The sequence below is a fragment of the Thermobia domestica genome, chromosome 7, assembly GCF_964235325.1.
Source record: "Thermobia domestica chromosome 7, izTheDome1.hap1.1, whole genome shotgun sequence".
NCBI classification, from domain to species: domain Eukaryota; kingdom Metazoa; phylum Arthropoda; class Insecta; order Zygentoma; family Lepismatidae; genus Thermobia; species Thermobia domestica.
Genome location: NC_137460.1, coordinates 250,117,592 through 250,143,082, shown reverse-complemented (window position 1 = coordinate 250,143,082; position 25,491 = coordinate 250,117,592). Strand labels below are relative to the sequence as shown.

The window sequence follows — 25,491 nt, the reverse complement described above, 5'->3', positions numbered from 1 at the left end:
TCTATCTTTCCATTCTAGCCTTATCTTCCTTACAACTCCCAACAACAATTCCCAATTCACGCGGTCAAAAGCCTTTTCTAGATCAATAAATATACACCTCTTTCCCTTTTTCTATAAATCTTTCACCGATCGCCCTTAATAATCCAATTGCATCTCTTGTGCCCTTGCCTCTTCTGAACCCGAACTGCTCCTCCTCAACTTCTTTATTTGTTCTTTCATATAACCTTCTTTTCTGTTATCAGACTAACATTTGTGTGTGTGTGTCTGTGTGTCTGTCTCTAGTGTTTTTGTTTATCAGACTAACTAACTTTAATGAGAAGGATGGAACTTTTTGTCATCAAGTTTGTTTTTTTTTCTTGAAGGGTGATCCCCTAAATTTAGCGACTTTTATCCCAAATTGGCAACACTGATCAAGTTAGTGAACCGGAGCGTTAACGCGATATACCGAAAATGTCTCCGCAAGCTACCAGTAGCTCGTGATCGATGGTTTGGCGATCACTCGAAGCAGTCCAGATCATTTTTTAAATGTTATATTCATATTTAAAGTTAGCCCCTTTTCCTAGTCAAGTGAGTAGTGTGTGTGTGTGTGTGTGTGTGTGTGTGTGTGGCGCGTGAGGTCCCGGATTCGATTCCCAGTAGAAGAGCATTAACCGCATTACACTCGTTGAGATCCCTCTTTAAATTGTATATCTTGTCACTCATAATTTCACTGATTACAAAACACATAAACACAAATCAAATTACATTTATGATGTATACAATAAAAAATAGATCTTCTTTAGTTGATTGGATTGGAATTTAGTGTCCCATCAGTGCTGAGGCAATGTGAGACGAGAATCGAACTCGAAATCTTTGGCCATTAGGGACTGCTTCATTTGAATGGTAGGAGGCGTGTTCGGAAAGTAAGTACCGTTTCGAAAAAGAAAAAAAGAGTAAAAGAGGTTTGTTCAAGTCAAATGTACTTTTACATGGAAGAGCACACAAACTATTTTTCGATATAGATATACATCGCCCCCAGAAAGCAGAAAGGTGCTAAGCGCCAAAATGCAAATTACTCAGAAGATGAATAAAATCAAATGAAATACTAATTAATTCCGATTCTTTCTTTCTTCTAAAATTCAGTTTCACTGCAGACCTTTCTTATTGTGTACTGCCACTTGTCTTCTTTCTGCACAACATTAAACACGAAATTGGTATTCAGGTATCCGAAATTGGTATCCAGAATGAACTTAGGTAATTTCGCCACCGGAATTTTCGTCACGGTAATTTCGTCACCAAAATATTAGCATGTAGGTAATTTCGTCACCGAAAATTTTGACGTAGTAAATTTGCCACCGGTAATTTTGTAACCGAAAATGCCCAGTGTCTTATAGAACATGACACAATGAATAAACTCGAAAAAGTTTTTGAAATTGCATAGATTATTAAATAAATAGTTACAATAGTTACATATTATTTTAAATATTATGTCTGAGATAAGAGAAAATTTTCAATAATTCTATCACAGAAATATTAATCAGCATGGAAAGTTTGTCACGGTTATCTTTTCATATTTCTTAAACTAAGTAGAGACAAACTAAGTGACCAAAAAGCTTACCTGATCTTAATCAAACTTGGAAAGCAATTCAGTTGGTATTGTACTCTGCAAAATCGAAGTTTCGGATACTCGACGCAAGAACAAACACCAGTAGAAGATCACAATGGCAGCTTCTTTAAATGTTAAAAGTACAGGCAAAATGGCCCCTAATGAGTTTGTATATTACTATTTACACATTTTATGTTTTGCCAATATCAAAATTTCCAAACAGAAAATAATAAAGAAAATGTAAGTCGTTATAATACCATAAGCGTTTTACATGTCCATTTTCTACTGTGCATCACATTAAATGAAACACCAAGCCAAAAATCTGTCAAACTTTTAGTTCCAGCGTTGTACGCTAAACACAAAGACTGGAGCCGTTTCTGCAAAGTCTGAAACTCTTTTTTTGGTTGGCTCACAGCATCTTGATCAAGCATAGTTGAAACCGTTGCTTCATCTTGTTGAATTCCACAAATAAACCTCCAAATAGTTGGGTGGGATATTCCTACCAGTTGATGAAACTTCTGGTTCCACGATTCACAAATATTATTTGTCCTAGGATTGTTGTTCAGGGTGGCTTAGTGAACATTCCAGGTGCCTGGAGGATATAGAGGGGCACATTGTGTAAACGAATATTTCCAGATCGAGCTTTAACACGGCGATATGTGCCGGACATGTAAGTACTATAAGAACAGTCCAGAAGTTCCCGCTCTTCCTCCAAAGACTCTTGTATTAATCGATGCACATGTGCTATGGGAAAAAATGCCAATCAGTTCATTTTCTCGCAAAATACGCAAAATGCTCTTCTACCGTTCTGTGAGTCCAAGCTTTTCGACCTTCCTTCATGTTGACTGAGTCAGGTGAAAAAAAGCAACGCTGTACACGAGTTGAATTTCCAAAAGTTGCTTTTACAGCCTGCATTTCCGCTATCTCGAAATCCAATAACCACAGTTACAGGGTCCGGATATTCACTAAATTCACTTCACTGATGTACCACCTCACGAAACAGTTCTTCATATGAATTTTATGTCTTGCTCTGTATTAGGGCGTACACCTGGTAAAGGAAGTGTCACCTCAAATAATATTTTTTTTTTTTTTTTTTTAGGAGCCATTGAAAAGTTCCCTTCCATCATCTATGTTTCACTTCTCAATAGCTCCATAAGGCTATATTTAAAGGAAACTTCCAGAAATATATACGTTTTTCTTCCTTTTTATAAGTGTGTTTTCTTTACATATATATCCAATAACAATTTGCCAATGTTTACTCAAGGAACTATTGAAAGAAGAATATTATATTTCAACTCTGAGTGAAATATTTCAACTATTGAGAAGTGAAACATGGATGGTGGACACGAGTTGTTTCCAAAAGTTGCTTTTACAGCCTGCATTTCTGCTATCTCGAAATCCATAACCACAGTTACAGGGTCTGCATATTCACTAAATACACTACATTGATATATCACCGCACGAAACAGTTCTTCATATGAATTTTGTGTCTTACTCTGCATTAGGGCGTACCGTACTGCTCAAATACCGTAACATATAGGGCTTTTTTTTTAGGAGCCATTGAAAAGTTTGTCCACCATCCATGTTTCACTTCTCAATAGCTCCATAAGGCTATTTAAAGAAAACTTCCAGACATATTTATACGTTTTTCTTCCTTTAAATAAATTTGTTTTCTCCACATATATGCAATAACAATTTGCCAATGTTTACTCAAGAGTTGAAATATACTATTCTTCTTTCAATAGCTCCTAAAAACGATCACTCGTTTCACATGACAGTTAACATGGAAGAAGGTCCAAGAGTTTGGGCTCAGAGAATGGTACAAGTACGATGCAAATTTTCGTCCAGTTTGCGGGGAAATGAACGGATTGACATATCTTCCTATATTTGTTTGCTATTTTCTGTTCTAAAAATTTGATATTGGCGAAACTTAATATTTGTAAATAGTGATATATAAACCCATTGGTCCCCATATTGCTGTGCTTTCAACATTTGCTGAAGCTAGCATTATTTTCTTCTACTGGTGCTTGCACCTGCGTCGAGTACCCGAAACTTCAATTTTGTAGAGTTCAACACGAACGGAATTGTTTTCCAAGTTTGATTAAGATAACGTAAACTGTTTTGGTCATTTGTTTGCCTCTATTTAGTTCAAGAAAGGTGAAAAAAATAACAGTTACAAAATTTCCTATATGATAATATTTTTGTGATAGAATTACTGGAAACTTTTATCTCTTGTCTCAAATACGATATCTAAAATAGAGCTATGTAACTCATTATTTAATAATAATAAACTATTTTGATTATGCTGCATAGTTTTGCTTCAGTTGAAGATTAAAGAAAACAACTTCAAAAACTTTTTCGAGTTCATTGTTTGTACTTGTATTATGCTCTAAAAGAAACCCGTGATGAAATTATCGTGACAAAATTTTCGGGGACGAAATTACCTATATGGCAATATTTTGGTGACGAAATTACCGTGACGAAGTTTCCGGTGACGAAATTACCGCCGCCCATTCAGAATATGCACTTAGTTGGAAATCAAGGAAAATGGCGCTTAATGCATTTCTGCCTTTTGGGAGGGGTATAATTTCCACCAATGTCCAGACACTTGTCAGAGCGGGTGACCAACTTATCCAAACCTTCCTCAATGAAACATCCCGCCAGTGTCTGGCAAGTACACCCCGTTTCGTTTGAATTTGAACGCCCCAAAATCAAAACAGCAATCAATGAGTGGCGGAACACAGGATCTCCCACAAAATAAAAGTTCAAAAGTACAATCTTAGCACCAAAACTCATGTGCACAATGTTTTGGGATAGAAAAGGGGTTTTGCTCTTCGATTTTGTACCCAGGGGTGAAACAATGAACGTGGAACGATACTGTGAGACTCTGAGAAACCCTTCGGCGTGCAATCTAAAACAAAAGGATAGGAATGCCGTCTAACTACCACTTCTTTCTGCACTTGAAGCGCCATTTTGGTATTAAGCGCTTTGAAAGTGACGACGACGCAGAAAACGATGTGAAATTACGGTTGTCTTCACTAGCAGAATGTTTCTTTGAGGAAGGTTTGGACAAGTTGGTCACTCGCTATGGCAACTGTTCGAACATTGTTTAAGGTGTGCTCTGTCCTGTAAAAATAAATTTGGTTTGAACAGTTTTGCTTTTTGTTTGGAAAACTATACTTACTTTCCGGACATGCCTCGTATAATACACAGATTTATAATAGAAATGTCAACATTAATTTTCAGATGAGCAGAAAAATCCACTTAAAAGTACATCTTGTTGCGGACCAGAATATGGCATTCCTTGGATATGGCGCCTTCTGATATGGATTTTATAATGAAAAATGTTGCAGAAAAAAAGAGAGGTTTACAGTGAAAAATACGTGAAGCGTACTAGGGTCAAGAATGAATGAAATCGAGTGAAGACTCTCTTGTGATGCTTTTAATGAAACATGTATTGAATTAGCAACGCTGTTGGAGATGGAGCTGTGAGCGTTGCGTAAGGCAATGTCGCCAGCGGGAGTGGAGTGGAGTAGAATAGAATAGAGTAGAATGGATGGAGTCTATCGATTTTTAGCTGGAAGCGAAACGGTGACGTGACCTTGAAAGCTCTCTGAATCACTTTTCAGAGAACAACGAAAACAGATGATTGATCCGGTGGCCATTTTCACATTTCTCAGGTCTCGGTGGCTCCTGGTACCGGTAGCATTGCATCTGGGTTACCGGTAGATGTGGGAAGGAAAAGAGAACCGTTCCTCGATACAATTGTAATGTTCGATCCTCTCCGTCTCTCTCCTCGCAAAGGAGCAGCGAGATGAATACCTGTATTTCGTACTTCCGCTGACCTAATTCTTGGATGAGCGGAGTTTCGCAAGCGAAACGCCCAAAACAGCGTCATATATCACCATTGTCTTTGTGTGTCCGCCGCGTGGAGTTACGGTGACATCGATGTTATAAGGAACGTGTGGATGAACTTGATACTTCACAGACCCCAACGTGTATTGCATTTAAAAGATTTTTAAATGCAGAATCCGAAGTGACATTTCATGAACCGTAGCGCTCATCAGTCTTGTTCTCGCATTTTTACTTTTGGGGATGGTGGCTCAGTGGTAGAGCACTTACCTCTGCTGCATGCAGTCCCTGGTTCGATCCTGGCAAAGTAAATTTGTGGTGGACAACGTCGTGTCAGTTCTTGCATCATTATTCATTTGCCTTAATCATCGTCGTCCAAAGGGTATTAGCGTGGAACGTTAAACTCAAGGATTTTATTCCATTTTTAATTTTTCTCTCTTTCCTTTGAAACTATCGGGAAATTCCGTGCATAAACACTTCATCTTTGGGAAATTAAAATGTTATAGCAATGTTCCTCTTGTGCTGTAGGCCAGTGGTGGGAAATTACGGCCTGCGAGCCACATGAACATTCCCTCTGAAACGTTCTATCCATCCCATGACATGATTATTAATCTGACCGAATGAAAAAATGATTTCTGCGTATTAGAAATGCAGATAAGACAGATAACCATTTCACTTCACTTCCTAGAATCAATACATCTCAATGCCGACCAGATTATGAGAAGCTTCAACCATTAATAGGGCTTCAGCATTACATGAAATTTGTAAAATGCCTCATTGTTATTTTTTATAAATTATGTTTTCTCGCCTAAGGTTTTAAGATTCATTCATTCATTTTACTTCGTCTTTGATTATTTAATATATTGCACGAATTCGTGTGTATGAATAAGACTTGTCAAGGTTATACACAGTTCCGACATATAGATACCGATTAAATTAAAATACTAGGCTATAACTACGGTATAAGAGAAACAAAAAGTAGACGTTTTCAATACTATCAACAAACAAAATTCATTTACGCATCTAGGAATTCATTCAGGGAACAAAAGCAGTGCTTTAACAGATAGGTTTTCATTAACCTCTCGAATTTTCCTCTTTGTTCTGTCACTCGAATATATTGAGGAAGTTTATTATAGAGTACCCATATATGTTGAGTTCCTTTCGTATAACTTTGTGCAGTGCTGTTTGCTGGGGATTTTATCCTTACGCCTGGTATCTTATTTATGTGTTGATGGTGTGTCAAATAAGTCAATGTTGGTTTTAACAAAGAGCAAAAAGCGAAATATGTATAGGGAGGGAGGGAGAGTAAAGGCAATATTTTAAGTTCCTTGAAAATTAGCCTGCACTACTTGTTTATTTTGGCCCCTGTCATGGTTTTTAAACACTCTTTTTTGAATCACGAACAATATATTACTTATTTGAGAAGTTTCCCAGAGGATTATGTCATATGTTAGTAAAGACTGGGAGTCCGAAATATAAATTACAAAGCGTATCTACATTTAAAACATGTTAGATTGATTTTAATGCATAGAGCAATTTATTGAGCTTTTTGGCCAATGAAGATATGTTTTTTTTTTTTTTTTTTTTTTTCGAGAGAGAGAGAGAGATTGTGATTTAGCCAAAGTTACAGAAATTTGGTTGAGTCTGAGTACTTTATTTTTGATTATTTAACATTATGTCAATATCTACGCAATGCTTCTTTTGAATGTGATGCAATGTTGATTTGTCTGCGTTTAATTTTAGCTTGTTTTGGGCAAACCACTTTTCTAAACTATGAGTTGTGTCGTCAGTTTTATCGCGGACAATATCATAACTTGTTCCTGTTATATTTAGACTTGTGTCGTCGGCGTACATAGTTGTATTTGCTGATGTTACAACATTTGGGAAGTCATTTACATGCAACAGAAATAAATGGTCCTAATATTGATCCCTGAGGAGCACCGGTAGAGATGCTTTTAAATTTAGATTTATAAGTTACTGATTTAGCTATGTTTGATATAAATGAAATTTCAACGGCTTGGGCACGATTTTGCAGATAAGATTAACTCCATGAGTTAACAACTCCTCTTAAACCGTAACTGGTAAGTTTATGGATAAAAATATTATGAGGGACAGAGTCAGGAGCTTCGGATAAACCTAAAAACATTCCCAAGCATTTTTTGTCTTGTCCAAGGCTTCCGTGATTTCATTGATATAATTATACTTAGATAAGAATGATATAATTTGGTTGAGAATAGCTTTCTCTATGATTTTTGAGAAGGAAGACAAAGAAATTGGTCTGTACTTTTCAATTTTTGTTTTGCCCCTTATATAACGGTTTGACCTTAGTGTATTTTAACTTCTCGGGAAATATGCCCCTCTGAAAGAACATACTAATGAGGTAGGACAACAGTTTTATCTTTCCTTGGGCCCTCTCCAAAATAAGTTTGCCCGTCACTGCTCTAGACTATGGTTATGACGGGATTTTCTGAAAATTCAGCATCTGAGAAGACAGAAAAAGAGATCAAATGTTCTCTCGAAAAAACTTAACATTGGAAGAACCACCGGAGCCAAACGTCTTTTGTAATAAAACTGAATACTAATTCAATCCATAGTATCAAAATATACCATGTATTCAGCAGATCAAGATTTGTGTGACAGATAAAGAAGCATAGGAGGTTTCTCCTTTCAGTGGCCGGCATGTAGTAAGTCAAAATTTTGTATAAATATATCCTACATATTCTAAACTTTGTATAATACGAAGCTTTGAGTAATTCCAGAGTTACTGCTTTCCAGGTTGAGTAATTCTCGGAAATTCACTGGTGTAGTGAATTTTACCGTAGCTTGTACAGCGGTGGACACTTCTAAATGGTACACCTTAGCCATAAATCTCCATATGGCTGTACCATTTAGAAGTGTCCCCCGCTGTACCTTTGGAAGGCATTGCGTGTTAAATCCCTCCAGGCACTTCGCGAATAGACACTGCAGAGTAATATCAGTTACGCTGACGTTTTTTGATGTTGACAAATCAAAATAGTTTATAACTGGGAAAATACTGTAGGTATAAACAAACTCTTTACAACATTGTGTATTACACTTCTGTGAGTGATTGTTATTACTTCATGTTATACTGTAGCAAGAAAGTATTGTACAGGTATTACGGTCAAAATGCCAAATGTAAATCTAGATACGGCCAGGTTTGGGTGAAGACCTACTATTTCCGTATCTGTGTGTCTGTATGTATGTACACTCATGTCCAAAATTATTGTCGCATGTCTATAAATATGTTGTTGTAGGAATATAATTTGATAGCGAATTCGCCCGGTATTTCTTATAATGTTAGTATGTGTATAATCAGCAAAGACATGTATGTAGCAAATTTCATGTCAAAAGAGCAGTAAATAAGAAAAATAAAACGAAAAGAAAACTTTCTTGGCCATTTAGCAACATTTTGTTGTACTTACTCTAATTTTCGTATTTATGATTCTTTTCCTATGAAATTTATCACAAATATACATTTCCCGATTATACACATAGTATCAGTATTAAAAGTAGCCTGCAAAATCATTATCAATTTATATTCTTACAAGAAGACAGTTATACAGTATATATGCGACAATCATTTTGGACATGAGTGTACATTGAGAGAATATCTCGTCAACCATAAATCACTTAAAAGATTACCTATACACACAGGACCCTGCACAATTTTCTATTAGGTTCAATAATCGTGAAGTGCTTCATATTTAACATGCAATACCTTGTAAATGATACAAGCTACGGTAAAATTCATTACACCAGTGAATTTCCGAGAAAATTGTACATAAATTTGATATATCACTTGCACCTATTCCCATTTGAAAAACCGAAAGTTAAATCCAAGATGGCGGCCAGGGTGTAACGTGTCTGAGAAGCAGTACTTGATCCAAGTTGTTTTGCATATGCCCACATTCATGTCCAGTTACATCTATATAAAAAAAAAAAAAACATAAATATGCAAACTACCGGTATGGGCCGCTAAAATTAGTACAATACACATTGGGCCGCGAAGAACTTTGCATTTGAATCTATTTTACACGAATGTTTGGGGAACATTTCGCGAATGTACTTTGTGAGATAGAGAAGTGTTTTATTTTAGTATTGTGCACACACACATACATACAGACATGTATGTATATACTTGCGGGAAATAAGGTCCAGTGCAAAATTTCCTATATTAGAAGCACTGTAGAAGAAATCTGGCAATGTCACAAGTAGCGATTACTCACACAATGCCTATTTGAGAGAGCTCATCTTCCTGCCCATGGTTAGACGGAACGCTGGCAGGATTGAATCATCGAGAAGTCAGTGTCCATGTGTTGATATGATTTACGGAGGCAAGATAAATTCATCTTTTGTGTATAGAATAAAGCTAACACGAAATATCTTGTATATTTGTGATGATCATATTGTTTAGTATTTGGGATAGTAATTACTTCGTTCTAGTGTGAAACATGTTTGTAAATAACGATTTATAAAATGACGAGTACATGGTCGGTAAATAAGGTCCACCAAAAATCTACTGGCCTACATTACCCTACAAAACATGTATACGTTATTAAATACTTAGAAACTGGCAACTTGAATGTGTGTTAGTTTGTTATTCTTTGTTGGCCAATGCCAGCCTCTGTAGTAGGACGGTCTATCATGTTCACGCCTAGTTGACTGTGGAGGTTCGCAGGTTCGAGTTCTACGTTGGTGTCTTTCGTAATGTGTATCTCTAATTATAATGCATGCGAATGGATGATATCACTGTTTTTGGGTATATTCTAAGCACATTTTCGTGCTGCGCCAAAGAATGGATCAGTGACATACGAAGCTGTAAAGGATGCGAATGCATTGTTTTGGTCGACGTCGATGATGAGGAACGCATTTGCTACAAGTGGTATCAACAGTAAACATTGCTGAAAATTAGTGTGAAATCTGTTGCCAATGGTGACATGTTTATTGTATGTCCAGCCTTATTCTTTAAAATTCAGTTAGTTGCCACGACTGCATAACACGTGGGAGATTCCTATATCCTTATTGTTTCGTATCCATATTGTTACTAAATATCGTTTTATTATTAGTATTTGAAGTGCTATAAAAATATTAGGTGTTAATTGAGTTCCAGTGCTCTCAGGTCGTAAAATTTTACTTTTCAAATGGTGGGCCTTATTTACCTAACGTGCGGGTAATAAGGCCATTTTGTATGTTTCAATACGTTTTTCATCTAGTTAGCTCAAAGTTATATATATAAACTCTTATTTGTTTTTATCGTGTCTTTTTTCACAATTCATTGTTTTATGTATTCCAGTGAAGTAATGTTATGCAACCCCAAATTCCGAGCATTATTTCACAGCAACTCTTTATTCACTGCATATGATTGTGTACATTGGAATTTAATGTTTATTTTCTGCACCTATGTTACTTGAGACATGGACTTACAGTTCAATATAAGATGTGAATCATCACTATTGTTGTTATTTGTAAATGTTTTATTTTGTTGAAATTTAAAAAAAAAAAAAAAAAAGATGCGAAAGTGTTAACGAAAATTTCAACTAAGTCAAATTTTCTAGTGCATTTGTGTAGAAAAGAAGTTAGAACAGTTACATTGCAGTAGTATGAACTTGTTTGTAATGTTAAGTCTGTGCAAGCTGCGTGTATGGCGTTATAATTTGCAATAAAGAGAGGCAAAAATGCCCGATAAGATGTTGCTTTAATAACATCTTATAGAAATCGTATTGAACATCATACATTCATAGTAAGAAACAATTTTTTTTTTTTTTAATGAATTGAAGAGTTTGATGTAATAAGGATGTAAGTGAGTTTACGCCCTTTTTGCATCAAACGCATTTGTTTAGCCTCCTGGTAACATTTCAATTCAATATCGGAATAAAATGCTGCATATTACATTGTTTTATGTAAGAAAAAAAACTGCTTAAATTTTCAACATCGTTTTTCTCCAACTGCATGTTTCAGACTTACGCCCTTATTGTATCAAACTCCTCAATTGGTTCTGCTAAATAAAATTGTGTTGTCCTTTTTAATCTTGAAGTATACAAAGCCGATGAGCTTGTCATTCAAATGTTTGATACCAAAGTTGATCCTCTATGTATTTGTCCACTGTACTTTCTTATGATACAAACTGTCATGACTGTGGGATTTTTTTTTCCCTCGTTAAATTGTAGCGTCAGTGAAGAACATACCAATAGTTTTGAAATGAAATGAAATCTTTAAGCTTTACGTCCTACGGTTATGCCGGTTAGGCTAAAGAAGACGGTGATCATGAGAAATGAATAAAATGGTGGAATGAAGAAAGTGGAAGGAAACGAGAGAATCCCGAGAAAACCCATGAGCACGGTGTTTGTCCACCACAAAGTCCACACGGCGTGAGCTGGGATCGAACCAGGGACTTCAAGCACCGGAAGTGGACGCTATACCACTGAGCCACCGCGCCCCTTCCCAATAGTTTTGAATTAACGTGCTTTCATATTTTGTCTTGCTTATTTTGTTTCTATTTTGACTATTACGTAAGTTGTTTCATTTCCACCTTTCCCTATCTATATCATTAATATTAACATTAATAGCCGTTTCTGTTTGCTCTTTTCAGGTTCTTAATGAAACGTTTCCTGACCACACGTTCCTAATGAATGGGTTAATAGTCGGAATTAAGGTAAGTGGTAAAATTTTAGAGCATGCTAGGTACACAGCGGAAAATATTTCTGGGAACATTTTATGTAGAAATTGACATATTTAGTTATAAATATAATTCAATTATTTCATTAATGTTCAATGGGTGTACGGAGTATTCCTTGCAGGATGAAATTCCCAGACATGCCATCAACCGAATTTTGAGATATGCTCTGACTTTATGATTGATCCCAAGTAGGCAAATAAACCTTGACAGCAATGAATACGGAATCCTTTGGAGGGATGCCGGAAGTGTAACAGATCATCAGCAGCTCGGTCTCTCGTACTCGGGAAAACATGTTGCGATGTTTTCTTTCACGCTTATTATAAAAGAACACGTGAAATATACCGTGACGAAATACACGCCAGCACACATTATTCCAAACACAAAAATACATGGAGCTGCCGGTTCCTAACACTTCTGACTTCCTTCCGAAGCTTTGGGTGCTCATTGTTGTTAAGGCTTCCCTCCTGCCTACTTTGGACTTTCCTTGAAATCAGAGTATATCTGAAAACTCTATTGAGAGCATGTCTGAGAATTACATGCTGTGGTGAATACTCTGTACACCTAATGAAAATTTATGAAGGATACACTTTTGGATTGTGTATGCGTGACTTCTTTACGCTAAGAACCACTATCCACAGCTTCTGGAATTCGAACTAGGGCCTCTGCAAATTTAGCTTTTTCGCGATTTTGGACGGCCCTCTGAAACTATGCACTTTTAGCCATAGGTCTATATGAAATTTTCCTCTTATTTCGATGTGAGGAATCACCTCTTAGAGTTTGTCAGCATAGTTCGTTAACATCTTGTGTATATATATATATCTTAACTATATATAAAACTACATGAGCTGACATAAATTAAAGGGGTACTTCCGGTTGATGTGGAAAGTTGAAATTCGGCATGATTGTAGCTTTCCGAGACTAACCGACAGGAAAATTGCCAAAAGTGAATATTTTTAATTTTTAGGGGGTCTAAAGGAGGGATGGAGTATTTCCTCATGTTATTTAAATGGGTGTTTTTTTAGACCTATAATCTCATGTTTTAGGTACTTAGAATTGGAATAAAAACTTGAAATTCGGTATTCTTGTGCGTTTTCGTGAGCGTTAACTAAGCAAATAAGTAAAAATAAAAATTTCCAACTTTAGATTGGTTTTATGCGGAACTGAAAAGTCTTTCCCGTGTTATTTATATGGAACACCTTTTACACCCCCAGATTATTGGGCACTTCCTGTAGGGCTACAATGATTAAATTTGCCATGGTTGTAGCTTTTCGGAACTAACCGACAGAAAAATTACCAAAAGTTAATATTTTTAAATTTTAGGGAGTCTAAAGGGGAGATGAAGAGAGCCTTTTTTTATTTTTTTATTTTTTATTTTATTTATTTATTTATTTTTTTTATTTTATTTTATTTTATTTTATTTTATTTTTTTTTTGAGCTATAAACTCATATTTTAGGTACTTGGAATTGGAATAAAAACTTCGGTATGCCTATGTTTTCGTTAGCGTTAACTAAGTAAATCGCTAAAAGTAAAAATTTTCAAATGTAGAGTGGTTTATGGGGAACTGAAAAATCTTTCCCATGTTATTTATATGGGACATCTTCTACACCCCAAAATGTTTAGGCACTTCCGGCAGGATTAGAATGATGAAATTTCGCATGATTGTAGCCTTCCGGGACTAACCTACAGGAAAATTGTCAACTGTGAATATTTTTAGTTTTTAAAGGGTGTAAGGGGGGATAAAGAAATTCCCATGTTATTTAAACGGGCATTTTCTTAGGATACAAAATATTATCTTTTAGATACTTGAAATAGGAAAAACAACTTGAAATTTGGTAGAATTGTGGATTTAAGAGGTGCGAGGCCGTAGGCCTAGTAAACTTGATGGTCAGATAGGGAAGCACCCAGCTGGGCCAAATTCAGGAAATATGAAGAGCAAATGCACAAAATGCACTCTTGATGCAAAGGTTGATATCTAAGAGATGCGAGGCCGTAGGCCGAGCAAACGCGGAGGTCTGGGACAGAGCCTCCAGCTAGTCAAAGGCTAGTAGTGTATATATAAAATTGTACACCTTTCGGAGATTCGTCTACAGATGGGAATTGCACTATGTGGCAGCGCGTCACAGATAAAGAAAATTAGCAATCCATCAAATAGTTACATCGATTCTTTCCAGATGCAGTTAAAGTCAATAGATGTTGACCTAGCACCATTTATTAACGTAACAATTCGATATAACTGCGTGATGAATTCATAGAGCAATGCTAATGGTTTGGAATAAATTTAGGACATTGCCACATAGTAAAACATAGTGCCACATAGTGGGACGTTTCATTTCTTATAGCGGCTGAAGGAACCCCAGGGGGTATACCATTATGTAGCATTTTCGCTTTGTTTTGACCTGAAGAATAGCTCTCTGTTGTCTGTTGGCGCCATTTTTAGAATACCCGGTATATGTATATACGTATATTAGTAATCAATGGCGTGAGGGCACTTAATATAAAAAGTTCTTTTTCTGACTTTGAATGAAGTGTGAAGAGATAAAAGAAATGCAGAACTTAGGTGTAGAAGAGATTGCACAAGGAAAGGCTCCCTGGGCAGTCTCAGTATCCACAGAACATGATTGCGCCGAAAACAAAAGTTTTTCATGTTTCATAAAATGAAATTAAACAAAATGTAATCTTTGTTTTACGCTCTGTAGGCTTAAGGAGGCGGATGATTATGAATGATTAGAAAAGGAATTGCATGGAATAACAAATCTTTAGAAAACATACGGAGACGACACTATGTTATCTCATGTGAAGTTTACAAGAACAGGTATAAAGCTTTGAAAAGTTAGCTTTAAAATAGAATGATGATTATGATCAGCTGCTTGGAGAAAGAAAATAAGATGTGTTACGAAAAGTTAGGGTACAGAAAAACAACCCACATTTGCCAATGATATTATAAAAGCTCTGGTGGAAGCTAAAAAGAGGAAAGGGCCTAATGGTTGTAGGAACTGATAAGTTATATGAAAGAGTGGAAAGAAAGATTATAGCTGAGTACTTTAGTGGGCAGGTGATCTGCCAGCAATGGCAATTCTACTTGCACAAATTAAAAAGATAACACTAAATATTTAGGAGGATACGGTGGATCAGTGATAGAACGCTTATCTCTGGTGCACGGAGTCCCTGATTCGGTCCTCGGCCAAAGTTAGTTAGTGGTGGACAACATCGTACTCGTGGTACGAGCGGTTCCGGGTTCGATTCCCGGTGGGAGCACTCAGTCGTAAAAGTGTAAAACTCTTTTTCATGTTAGCCATTCTGAGTGAGGTTTTCTTGGGTTTTCCTAATTCACACCAAGCAAATGCCAGGATGGTACCTAACTTATAGCTCCCAGGCCGCTTCCTTCCTTCTTCAATTCCTTGTTCCTTCCCTTTCATTGCATAGTGTGCTTGCCGAGATACATCATCCCTCATACGTGACGGGCTAACATGACTTAACATGCTGAAAGTCTAGAAATCTAATTGCTAATCGTGCTTCTCGGTTTTCGTGGGGTACTTCCATTTCCTCCCACTTCCTCATTCCACCAATACTTTCATCATTATCGTCATCAGCTTGCTTTAACCGTCGTCTTTCTTAGCCTAACAGGCATAATCATGAGACGCTAAACTGAAAGATTTCATTTCACTAAATATTTAATATTCAAAATATTAAATACGTTTATAGCAGGACAAAAGAAATATTTTTTAGTAAGTCCAGTTATATGAATCACTATAAGAATGAAAGTTTTATGAGAATCAAATGAATTGCAAATGAAATTTAAAAATTCCAAGAAAGTGACATCGGGAAATGGAATTAGACGATAAAAATGAAAATTATGTCTTTGCCACTAACACCAAGCAAAAGTGGGTTTGTGAATACCACATCGTTCACTAGATCTTTCATGCAGTGAATATCTATTCCATTGGCGAAGAAGCTAAACATTTCTTTACACATAAGCAAAGATAACAATTTTTGTGTTCATCGTGTGTGGTATATCAAGAGCGTTCTTGATAGCAGATAAAGAAATCAATCAATAAATAACCATTAACTGATAACGTACTTCACATTCACATAGTCGCTTTTTTGTAGCCTTGGCATGTTCTAGTTCAAACAATACAGTTTCCTTGGTGTAATGTTTAGACTAGAAAGAATATAATATAGTCAACAGTTTCTCGATTGATGCAATAACTGTGAACATTTCGCAAAATGCTGCAGAATCTTTGAAACAAAATGTTAATGGTATTTTCAATCGCAGATGTTTTTCTTCCAAATAACCACTTTTGTACCGCACTTACCTAATAAGGTTTGCAAACCTGGGAGAAGAAAACTGATTATGAATTATTATATTACTATGGAGATGTAAATTTATGTTATAGTTGTAGGGAAGGACGTCAGATAAATGTCTCAAGAAGTTTTTCCATTGCCTAAAGAAGAACACATCAAGAGGCTGAATCCTTCCAGTTATTTCTGTAGGAATGGCTTCTATTTTGAGATACTCTTTTGTTCTTAAAATATGTTCAAAAGTTGATGAATTATGACCAGTCTACGAATCGAGTAACAAAATGGACTTTACATTTGACGCTGGGAGAAAAACCTGTTGTAACCGTGATCTCATGCACAGTGTTGGAAGTGGAAAAAAAGCAGAGGCGGTATGTTTTATTATGATTTTGACTGAACATACCTCTTATTTAAATATTGTCTTGATCACTGAAAAACCAGAGGCGGTATGGCATACCACCGCATACCGTCTCACTTCGACCACTGCTTATGCACTTTAATTAAGCATCTCGTTAAAATAAGTACAGAAAAGAGTTTCAAATCGGTCTGCAGTTTTCTCGCAGTAAATCGTGCCAACTATACGAGTATTTCAAACCAGAAAACTTTTTTTTTTTTTTTTTTTTTGTAATTGTAATCCGCCATTGTAAATTTTGTAATTTTGACGTCAGATTCTGAATCAGCTGTCCTAAAACCCCCTTGCAGTATATTTCCTTCTACATTAAATGATAGTTTTCTGTCTTGGAGACCACCCTAATGTTCAAAGGGTGGTTTCTACCCTTGAACTCACATCATTACCGAAATAGAAAAAAAAAAAAATACGTTCCTATTATTTTTCGATGTTCTACAAGTATGCGAAATTTCATTGAAATCGGTGAGTTACACTTCCGTAAGTCTCCTTGCGAGTAAAATCCGCTGGGTTTTTCTCATTCCTGATTTTGATACTTTTGTATCCTATCTGAGTGACTTTCATCGACTGCAGGAATTAAATATAGTTTTTTTTTTTTTTTTTTTTTTTTTTTTTTTTTTTTTAAACGGAGAGGCTATTTATCGTTCCGTAAAGCATGAATGTATCCAATTAACCTAGAATATCTCTGTAAGAATTGCAAAGGTAGTTTATTAGTATGTTATTATAGTTGTCAAATGAGTGTGTATGTTGAAATACAACAGTTGTTGATTCATTTATAAGAAAAGCATATGTATTGTGAAAGAACGTCTGCAGACACACAATAACAGGAGTGTTTGGGAGTGAAGCACTATAACTAGCAGGTGGAAGTACAATCGTTTTCCTTACTAAATATTAACTATATACTGTAACTGCTAGATTGTTCACGTGTACAGTGTAAATGACTTCTAATAGTTCTCTCTTTTTTAAAAAATTGATGGGATCTTTTTCTATGTAGTTACGGACGCGTACAGGGCCGCAGTTGCACGGAGCGGCAAGTTTCGAGGGGTGATAAAATTTGTCATAACTATTTATTTAAAATAAATGTTTCTTGTTGGAAACAGACTTCGTGATAATGGTACTTAAATTTACTAAGCTGACCTTCTATTTGAATACTACATTTATAAACCATGTTTAGGTCGCATTAGTTTAATGGCACAGGGACAGTGATAATTCAAATTGTCAGACAAACCCCAGCGTGAATTGTTGTCAAATACAAAAATTCAATTCTCGAATAGTAGCGAAGACTTCATCAATTTAATTATTTATCACAATTTTAATATGAAAACAAACACCGTGTGCGTGGGTTTTCTCGGGGTTCTCCCGTTTCCTCCCACTTTCTTCATTCCACTATTTCATTCATTACTCATCATCACCGTCTCCTTTAGCCTAACCGGCATAACTGTGGGACGTAAAACAAAGATTTCATTTCATTTAATTTAATATGAAGACTAGCCTTGTCTTTGTCATAAACAAGTTAGTCACCTTTAAAATTGGAAACACATTTTCTTTTTAACAGTTGTATAAGGAAAGTCATGAAATAAAGATAAAAGAACTAGTTGCATTGGAATTGCAAACTGATATATAGCTTCTATAAAAAGGATTACCATCTTTCGTTTGCAGATGTGTTTGCTTTATCTTTCATTAACATAATAGATTATTATTGAAAGAAAAAAGGCAGAACGAGATTGTAGTGTTTAGGCCTTTCTGGGTGCGAGTACTTTTTGTCTCCCTGTCGTTGTTCATGATGGGGTAAGATAAATAAAATCGTGGCTTATAAGATTTGTTCTTCCTGAAGATAGGTGGGCGGCAAATGGTGCCATTTCACAGGGTAGCTAATTGCCTAGGGCACATGCTGGAACAGTTTAAGTAGAACATTCACTTAATATGGCGCTTTCGATGTGGGGAAAACCGAATTCGATTGCTGATGGGATCTGTGGTTGGGATCCAATGCTAAGCTGTAGGTGCAGGTCCCATATAGCCTCGATACTGAAATGGGCGCTAAATTTCAATACAACCAATCAATATCAACAAACAGTCAGGCGAACCAGCTGAATGACACTACGAGGTACACGATGGTAAAATCGATTCCAATATGCAAATTAATATGCACAAGTCGACAAATTGCGTGTTATCGCCTACGTAAAGTGAGTAAAAGTGTCGGCAGGTAGTTCACTGTCCGTTCTCAACATCATTTGCATATAGATTTTTTTTTGTTTGTTTTTTTAACGTTAGAGCCTTTCTATTTCATGTGTGCCCTCGGAAAATATGTGAAACATACTTCGGTCTCCCCTCCCCAATCTTCTTCCACATGAAACCTTCCTTTTGCTTTGGGGAAACATGTGAATGACCTCGGCTGTGTTGCTAATTTGTCATTCTGTCGTTTGGTCTAGGCGAGTGAAGATTGTAGACTACTTGGAATGGCTAACATGACAGTGCACAGCGAAGTACGTCAAACCTGTCAACATTCCCCTTTGGAGGGAGACAGCAGCGCAAGCAGGGGGAACACTTCAAACAGAAAGGCTTTAGAAATATGCAATCAGACTTTCTTCAAGTTTCATGAAGTTTACATGTGTTTTTTCAAGGATAAATTGTTGTTTTGTATTGTATATTTTCCCCTGTATAATTGTTATTCCATATTATTTGTTTTATAGTGTTACAGTCAAATGACCTTCTACTGCTCTGAGACTTCTAAAAATAAACATATACCGACACATCTAACTGCTATATTTTTCTCTCTTTGTAGGGAATTTTGTCTTTCTTGAGTGCGCCACTCATAGGGGCTTTGTCAGATGTATGGGGCCGAAAGTTCTTCCTTCTCATCACAGTGTTTTTCACATGTGCACCAATTCCACTTATGAAAATAAACACATGGTGAGTAATTGAATAATTGCATTCAAATGTGTAAATGTCGTATTTTTAATCAGTACATGAAAGTGTAGAAAATAAAGTTTTCTAATTAGATAGTGCAGTTGAATGTATTTTTTGTGATTTGGGTTTTTAAACACCAAAGTAGCAGCTTGTTCTCAATTCTCGATTGTATTTTCTAAATACGAACATTAAGCGTATTGCAATAATATTATGAATTTTGTAGTTCTTTGTTTTCTTTAACGTGTAATATTATTAAAATGATTATTTAGCACACTTAATTAAATATTTACCTAAAGGATTGGGATATTAAAAGATAATAGATAAAGGGTCTTTCCTAGTAAGATATTGAAATCGGCCCTTGATCCAAATTGGGTCGCTATTCACCCAAAAGGTTACCCTTGACCTAAAACTACCTTTCAAAAAAAATTTTGACCCCCTACCCCCTCTCCTCACTGAATTATCGTATCATACATGCTCAAAATTGAATATTTTTAAAAAAAAATTTGGTGGGGTAGTCGAAAATTTTCGCAAGTTTCACAGATTGTAGATACTATCTACATGTAAATGTGCATTTAAAAAAAAAAAAAAACATCAATGCGTATTTTCTTTATTTTGCGTGTTGAAAATTTCAAAAAATTGTAGAAAAAATTTGGTGAAGATACGTTGCTGACTTTTTGGTTAAAAAATTTGTTATACCCTTGGGTACAACATATATTTCTTTCGTGGCCTGAAAGTGATGGCAACATTGTCAAAAAGAAGTAAAACTGAAAACAAACATGTTTATCGCGCAATTTTCTCACTGAAGGCCCCTTCAAACAATCCTTTGCCAGAGTTCACAATTTTCCTTTGTCTTGCGTCCCTTCCTATTCTGTCGTTCTTCGGCTGCTTCGATTTTGTCCGTTTCGGAATAGAAACTCCAAACATATCTCCGTAGTAGTGCTTCCACTGCAACCAGCTCTTGCACAACGAAGGTACACACACCTCGCATCGGCTCCTCGTATCTATCAGTGCTTGCTTCACTGGCCACACACAGTGGCGCTCTCTACCGCGAGCTGTGTAACTGTTGTGCATGAGTCGGTTGAAGTGGAAGCACTGTTACGGAGATATATTTGGTGTTTTTATTCCGAAATGGACACAATCGAAGCAACCGAAGAACGACAGAAGCGGAAGGGATGCAAGAGAAATGAAAATTGTAAACTTTGGCAAAGGATTGTTTGAAGGGGCCCTCACCTTGAGGGCCTTAAAATGGTGGGAAAACTGCGCGTAAAACACGTTTGTTTTCAGTTTTATTTCTTTTTGACAATGTTGCCAACACTTTCAGGCCACGAAAAAATATATGTGGTTCCTAAGGGTATATCAATTTTTTTAACGAAAAAATCAGCGACGTCCCTCCCTCCCAAAAAAATCCATAATTTTTTGAAATTTTCAACACGCAAAAATAAAAGAAAAAAGAAAGAAAAAAAGAAAAGAAAAGAAAGAAAATACACATCAATGGTTTTGAAAAAAAATTGCACATTTACATCTAGATCTAAATCCGTGAAACTTTCAAAATTTTTCGACTACCACCACCAAAATTTTAAAATATTCAATTTTGAGCATGTATGATACGATAATTCGGTAAGGGGAGGGGGTAGGGGATCAAACTTTTTTTTTAGGTAGTTTTAGGTCAAGGGTAAACTTTTGGGTCAATAGCGACCCAATTTGGATCAACGGCCGACTTCACTATCTTACTAGAAAAGACCCTTTCACTGCATCTTTCTTGTAATGTTTCAGCATCGTAAGAGTACCTTCATAGTTGTAACTATCCAGTTTTTTTTTTACTTATTTATTTATTGTAACGATATGTATTTTTATGCATAAGAAGTGAATGAAACAAATGTAAATCTCTGTGAGGGATTTGATACCTACAAGTGTTCCAGGACACCTTTGTTCGTGACCAGTTTTTATGAACGAGACTTACAATTAAAATGTAATAAATTTATTTTGATTCTAGCCGATATATCTCTGCATAGAAACTTGAATGTATCGGCCAAAATTTTTACGTTACTTCTTTACTGTATCTTGAAAAAGCATATTTTACGTATTCCAACAATATAGACCACCTATAGGAAACCCATCCAAGGTCATATCCAACATGTATCTTGTGGTGGAGATAAAATAAATCAAGGCTGAAAGTTCTTACGTAAAATAAGTGACTAAAAATGAAGAACAAATGAGTGCAATGTATGTTGTTAAAATATAATGCATGTTGTGTTGTCTAATTGATGTGTTTTGAAGATAAAGGAGTCATTTCGCAACCATATTCGACTTCGATTCTTCTTTATAAAAAGATGTCATAAATCTTCCATCATTCCTATCATTAAACCATTAAAATAGCAACTTCCATGTAGTTAATAATGCGATGAAATAGACTATCACTTTTCAACATAGATCATAATATTGATTCGTTCTCCCTAACTATTTATTTATTCTGTTTAAGCTCTTTCAACCTTGATCTATTTCGCCTCCTGCCTCTTAGAACTAATAGTTTATTTAATTGGAGAGAAGGAAAATAACGAGAAAAACAGGAGTCAAAGGGATAAAGATAACATGCATAATTTCAGTGTATAATATGAATGATTTCGTGAAATTATGATAAGAAATCACACACATAGCAGATATATATGGTTGAGGAGAGAGCGATTGATGAACTTTTGTCGACAAAACTCGCTCATGATTAAAAAATGTGATTCAATCAACACAGCAAAGAAGGTGCTCCTCTTTATGAGCAGAAATAGTGGTACGTGTTACGTTTCGAAAAAAGCTTAAAGGACACAATTTTTTTCCTATTTTAGTCGATATTTCCTAAAATTACAACTTACGTTGTCTGAAGTGAAATCCAGCTGAGAAATGAAAAATGAAATAAAAATCTTAAGTTTTACGTCCCACGCTTGTACTGGCTAGACTAAAGAAAACGGTGATGATGAGAAATTAGTGAAATGGTGGAATGAAGAAAGTGGGAGGAAACGGGAGAACACCGAGAAAACCCACGCACACGGTATTTGACCACCACAAAGTTCACTTGGTCTGAGCGGGGATCAAACCAGGGACCCCACGCACAGGAGGTGAACGCTCTACCACTCACCTAGCTCCTGCAGGATGAAATCAGAAAATTTCTAGCAAAATGAGAAATGAAAAGGCAGTGCAGTAGATAGTGCAAAAAGGGGAAAAAGAAATGCGGTACTTGATACTTTTTTTTTTCCTATTTCAAAGTTCAAGAATGAATGTTTTGGTGAGGTGGTTCTATCGCCTTTTAAATTCATACCTTAGTTCATAGCGTTGCTAACAGAATAACACAGTTCTGTACTAGTTCCGTTGAAGTAATTAAAGAAAAGGAAAATTTATTTTACTAATGTTCACAGAATTAATGTGGATCATTCTGTTAAAAATTAACAGATCCTACTTGTAGTATTGAAGTTTTCCAACCCCTATCCTCATAAAGAAGGACAATTAACATTAATGATAATGGAGGCCAGATTTAAAATCCCTTTGCAGAAAAGGATGAAGTGACACATATTTCAATGAACTTAAGGCTGACACTTTGTACCCATCCTTTGTGATGAAGATATGAATGAACTAGTGTAATTATGTTCTTGTTTGTAAGTAGTTGTGTGTGTTTTCATGTATATGATCTGCATAAGGTGAAGTTTATCGTATGAGCCTTGTGTATATTTACAGTACCAGCATAACTTGTGTACCATGTGATTTAGTTGTTTGTGTTAGAATGTACATGATAAATGACTTACCGTACGGCTAATTATACTTGAAACTTCCCGGTTTTTGTGTAGACAGAGAAGATTGTTTTTAAAATGCCACTGGCATTTATCATGCGTGGGAACTTTATGTAAACAAAGAAAAAAATTAGGTAACAAAGGTGAATTCAAGAAAATTAATTTTGTCTGTGTAGAAAAGTGATTCTATATTTATACTGCTTTCACGAAATTAATCTGTAATTCTCATATACAGGGTGGCCCATAAATTATGTACATGATGCTTCAAAGACAGCGGTAAAAAAAAAAAAAAAGCTAGCAACATAACTTGAATATAAATAAAGACATTCCTCCCATATCTTTCCTTACAAGAATTTTAATCATTGTTCTCCATGGCATGGTCCACCAATGCACCATCCAAATCGATGCATGCCTAGAGCCGAAGAGCAACGTTGTCACTAGCAGCTTGACAAGCCCGGTGATAACTTGCCCTAGTTCGGTCAAATTGATGTGTGATGTTGATATTGTCCTTTAACGTTGGTTTAAAGGGACAAGTTTTCCCGATAGATGGCACTACAGTCTTAGTATCTCTCCCATGTATGTTTTACCTTTCACGAAAATTCATAACTTCTCTTACCAATTTCAACCTACAGACTTCAAATTTTCAGAAAAAGAAACTTCATAATCTATCTAAGGCAATAATCCGTGCCGATTTTTTATATAAAATTTTCTTCATTCTTGAAATGGTTTGATTGTTGAAATGGATATCCAAACCTTTAACAATGGAACTGTTTCAACAATGAAGAAAATTCTAAATAAAAAAATCGGCACGGGTTGTTCTCTTTAATATATTATGAAGTTCCTTTTCTAAAAAATTGAGTTCTCTAGCTTGAATTTTAAAAGAGAATTTTTAAATTTTCTTGAAAGGTAAAAGTACATGGAGGACATACGAAGACTGTAGTGACATCTATTTGCAAAACGTATCCCTTTACACTAACCTTAAAACACCCCATAAGAAGAAGTCAGCTGGTATCACATCCAGAGATCGAGCTCCGTCTCACGTACGCGTAATTGTTTGTTGCAGAATACAAACGCACACACTATTCCAAAGACAACTGTTCTGCCATCCTGTCTGACATACACTAATGGTTCAGCGACCGGTTATACCCATTCTCTTACTACACAGTTTTGCCAGATCGAAACGTTTCGTCCAGAATTAAAATACTACAATCAGTCAAATATCATATAAATAATTCCTGTATAAATTTGACTGAATTTCGTTGATACAGCGCTTAATTTCCTCCTTCAAACCGTGGGTGGTCGTGGGCTTCTTGGCATAAGACTTAAGACTTAAGTCCTTGTACCAATTGAACATTGTAAGCATAAAGATGCATATCTTTCGTGAGAATACGCTGTAGAGAACTTCTCGAAAGATCCAATTCTTGACCACGGTGCCGTATTGATATTCCTGGACTCTCAGCAACACACTCACCAACTCCTTCGATGTTTTGTGTTGAACGACTTATTGAAATACGTGAAGAGTATTTAAGGTCACAAATTGATCTAGACTCCCTAGATTTTTAAATTAATCTCTTCACAGTTAATAAAGTTAAATCACAGTTCCGACCATATTTTGTATGAAAATTGCGAATTGTAACTGCCAAAGTTTATTATTTTTAAAATATTGTTCATCAATGAAAACGAGTTGTTCTTTCGTTTAATGCTCCATTTTTAATAACGTTGAACTGTCAGCTATCAACCTTCTTTTTTCGTTGACAACACCTTAACGCACAAATGGCGCAAAATTTAATACAACACCCTTTACTTTGTCAGAAACGTTAACCATCAGTTTCCATTTTAGAACAATCTTGTAAGTATAGAGCATCTCCTTTAATGAAGAAAGATTTCGAGAGTGTTCCTTTCCATCTGTATGGCTGTTAATGTCATAGTTTCTACCTACAAATAAATAATGAAATCCCGCATTTACTTTTAGATTTA

General features: G+C 35.8%; 1 protein-coding gene across 3 annotated transcripts in view; it reads left to right on the top strand.

The window, feature by feature from the left end:
- Positions 1–25,491, top strand: part of LOC145690800 (solute carrier family 71 member 1) — a 274,003-nt gene that overhangs the window by 177,470 nt on the left and 71,042 nt on the right. For all 3 annotated transcript variants that reach the window (XM_081766094.1, XM_081766092.1, XM_081766093.1), the window contains exons 3-4: positions 12,048–12,110; positions 19,620–19,747. In XM_081766094.1, coding sequence (XP_081622220.1) covers positions 12,048–12,110; positions 19,620–19,747 — 191 coding nt within the window. The remainder of the gene's footprint in view (positions 1–12,047; positions 12,111–19,619; positions 19,748–25,491) is intronic.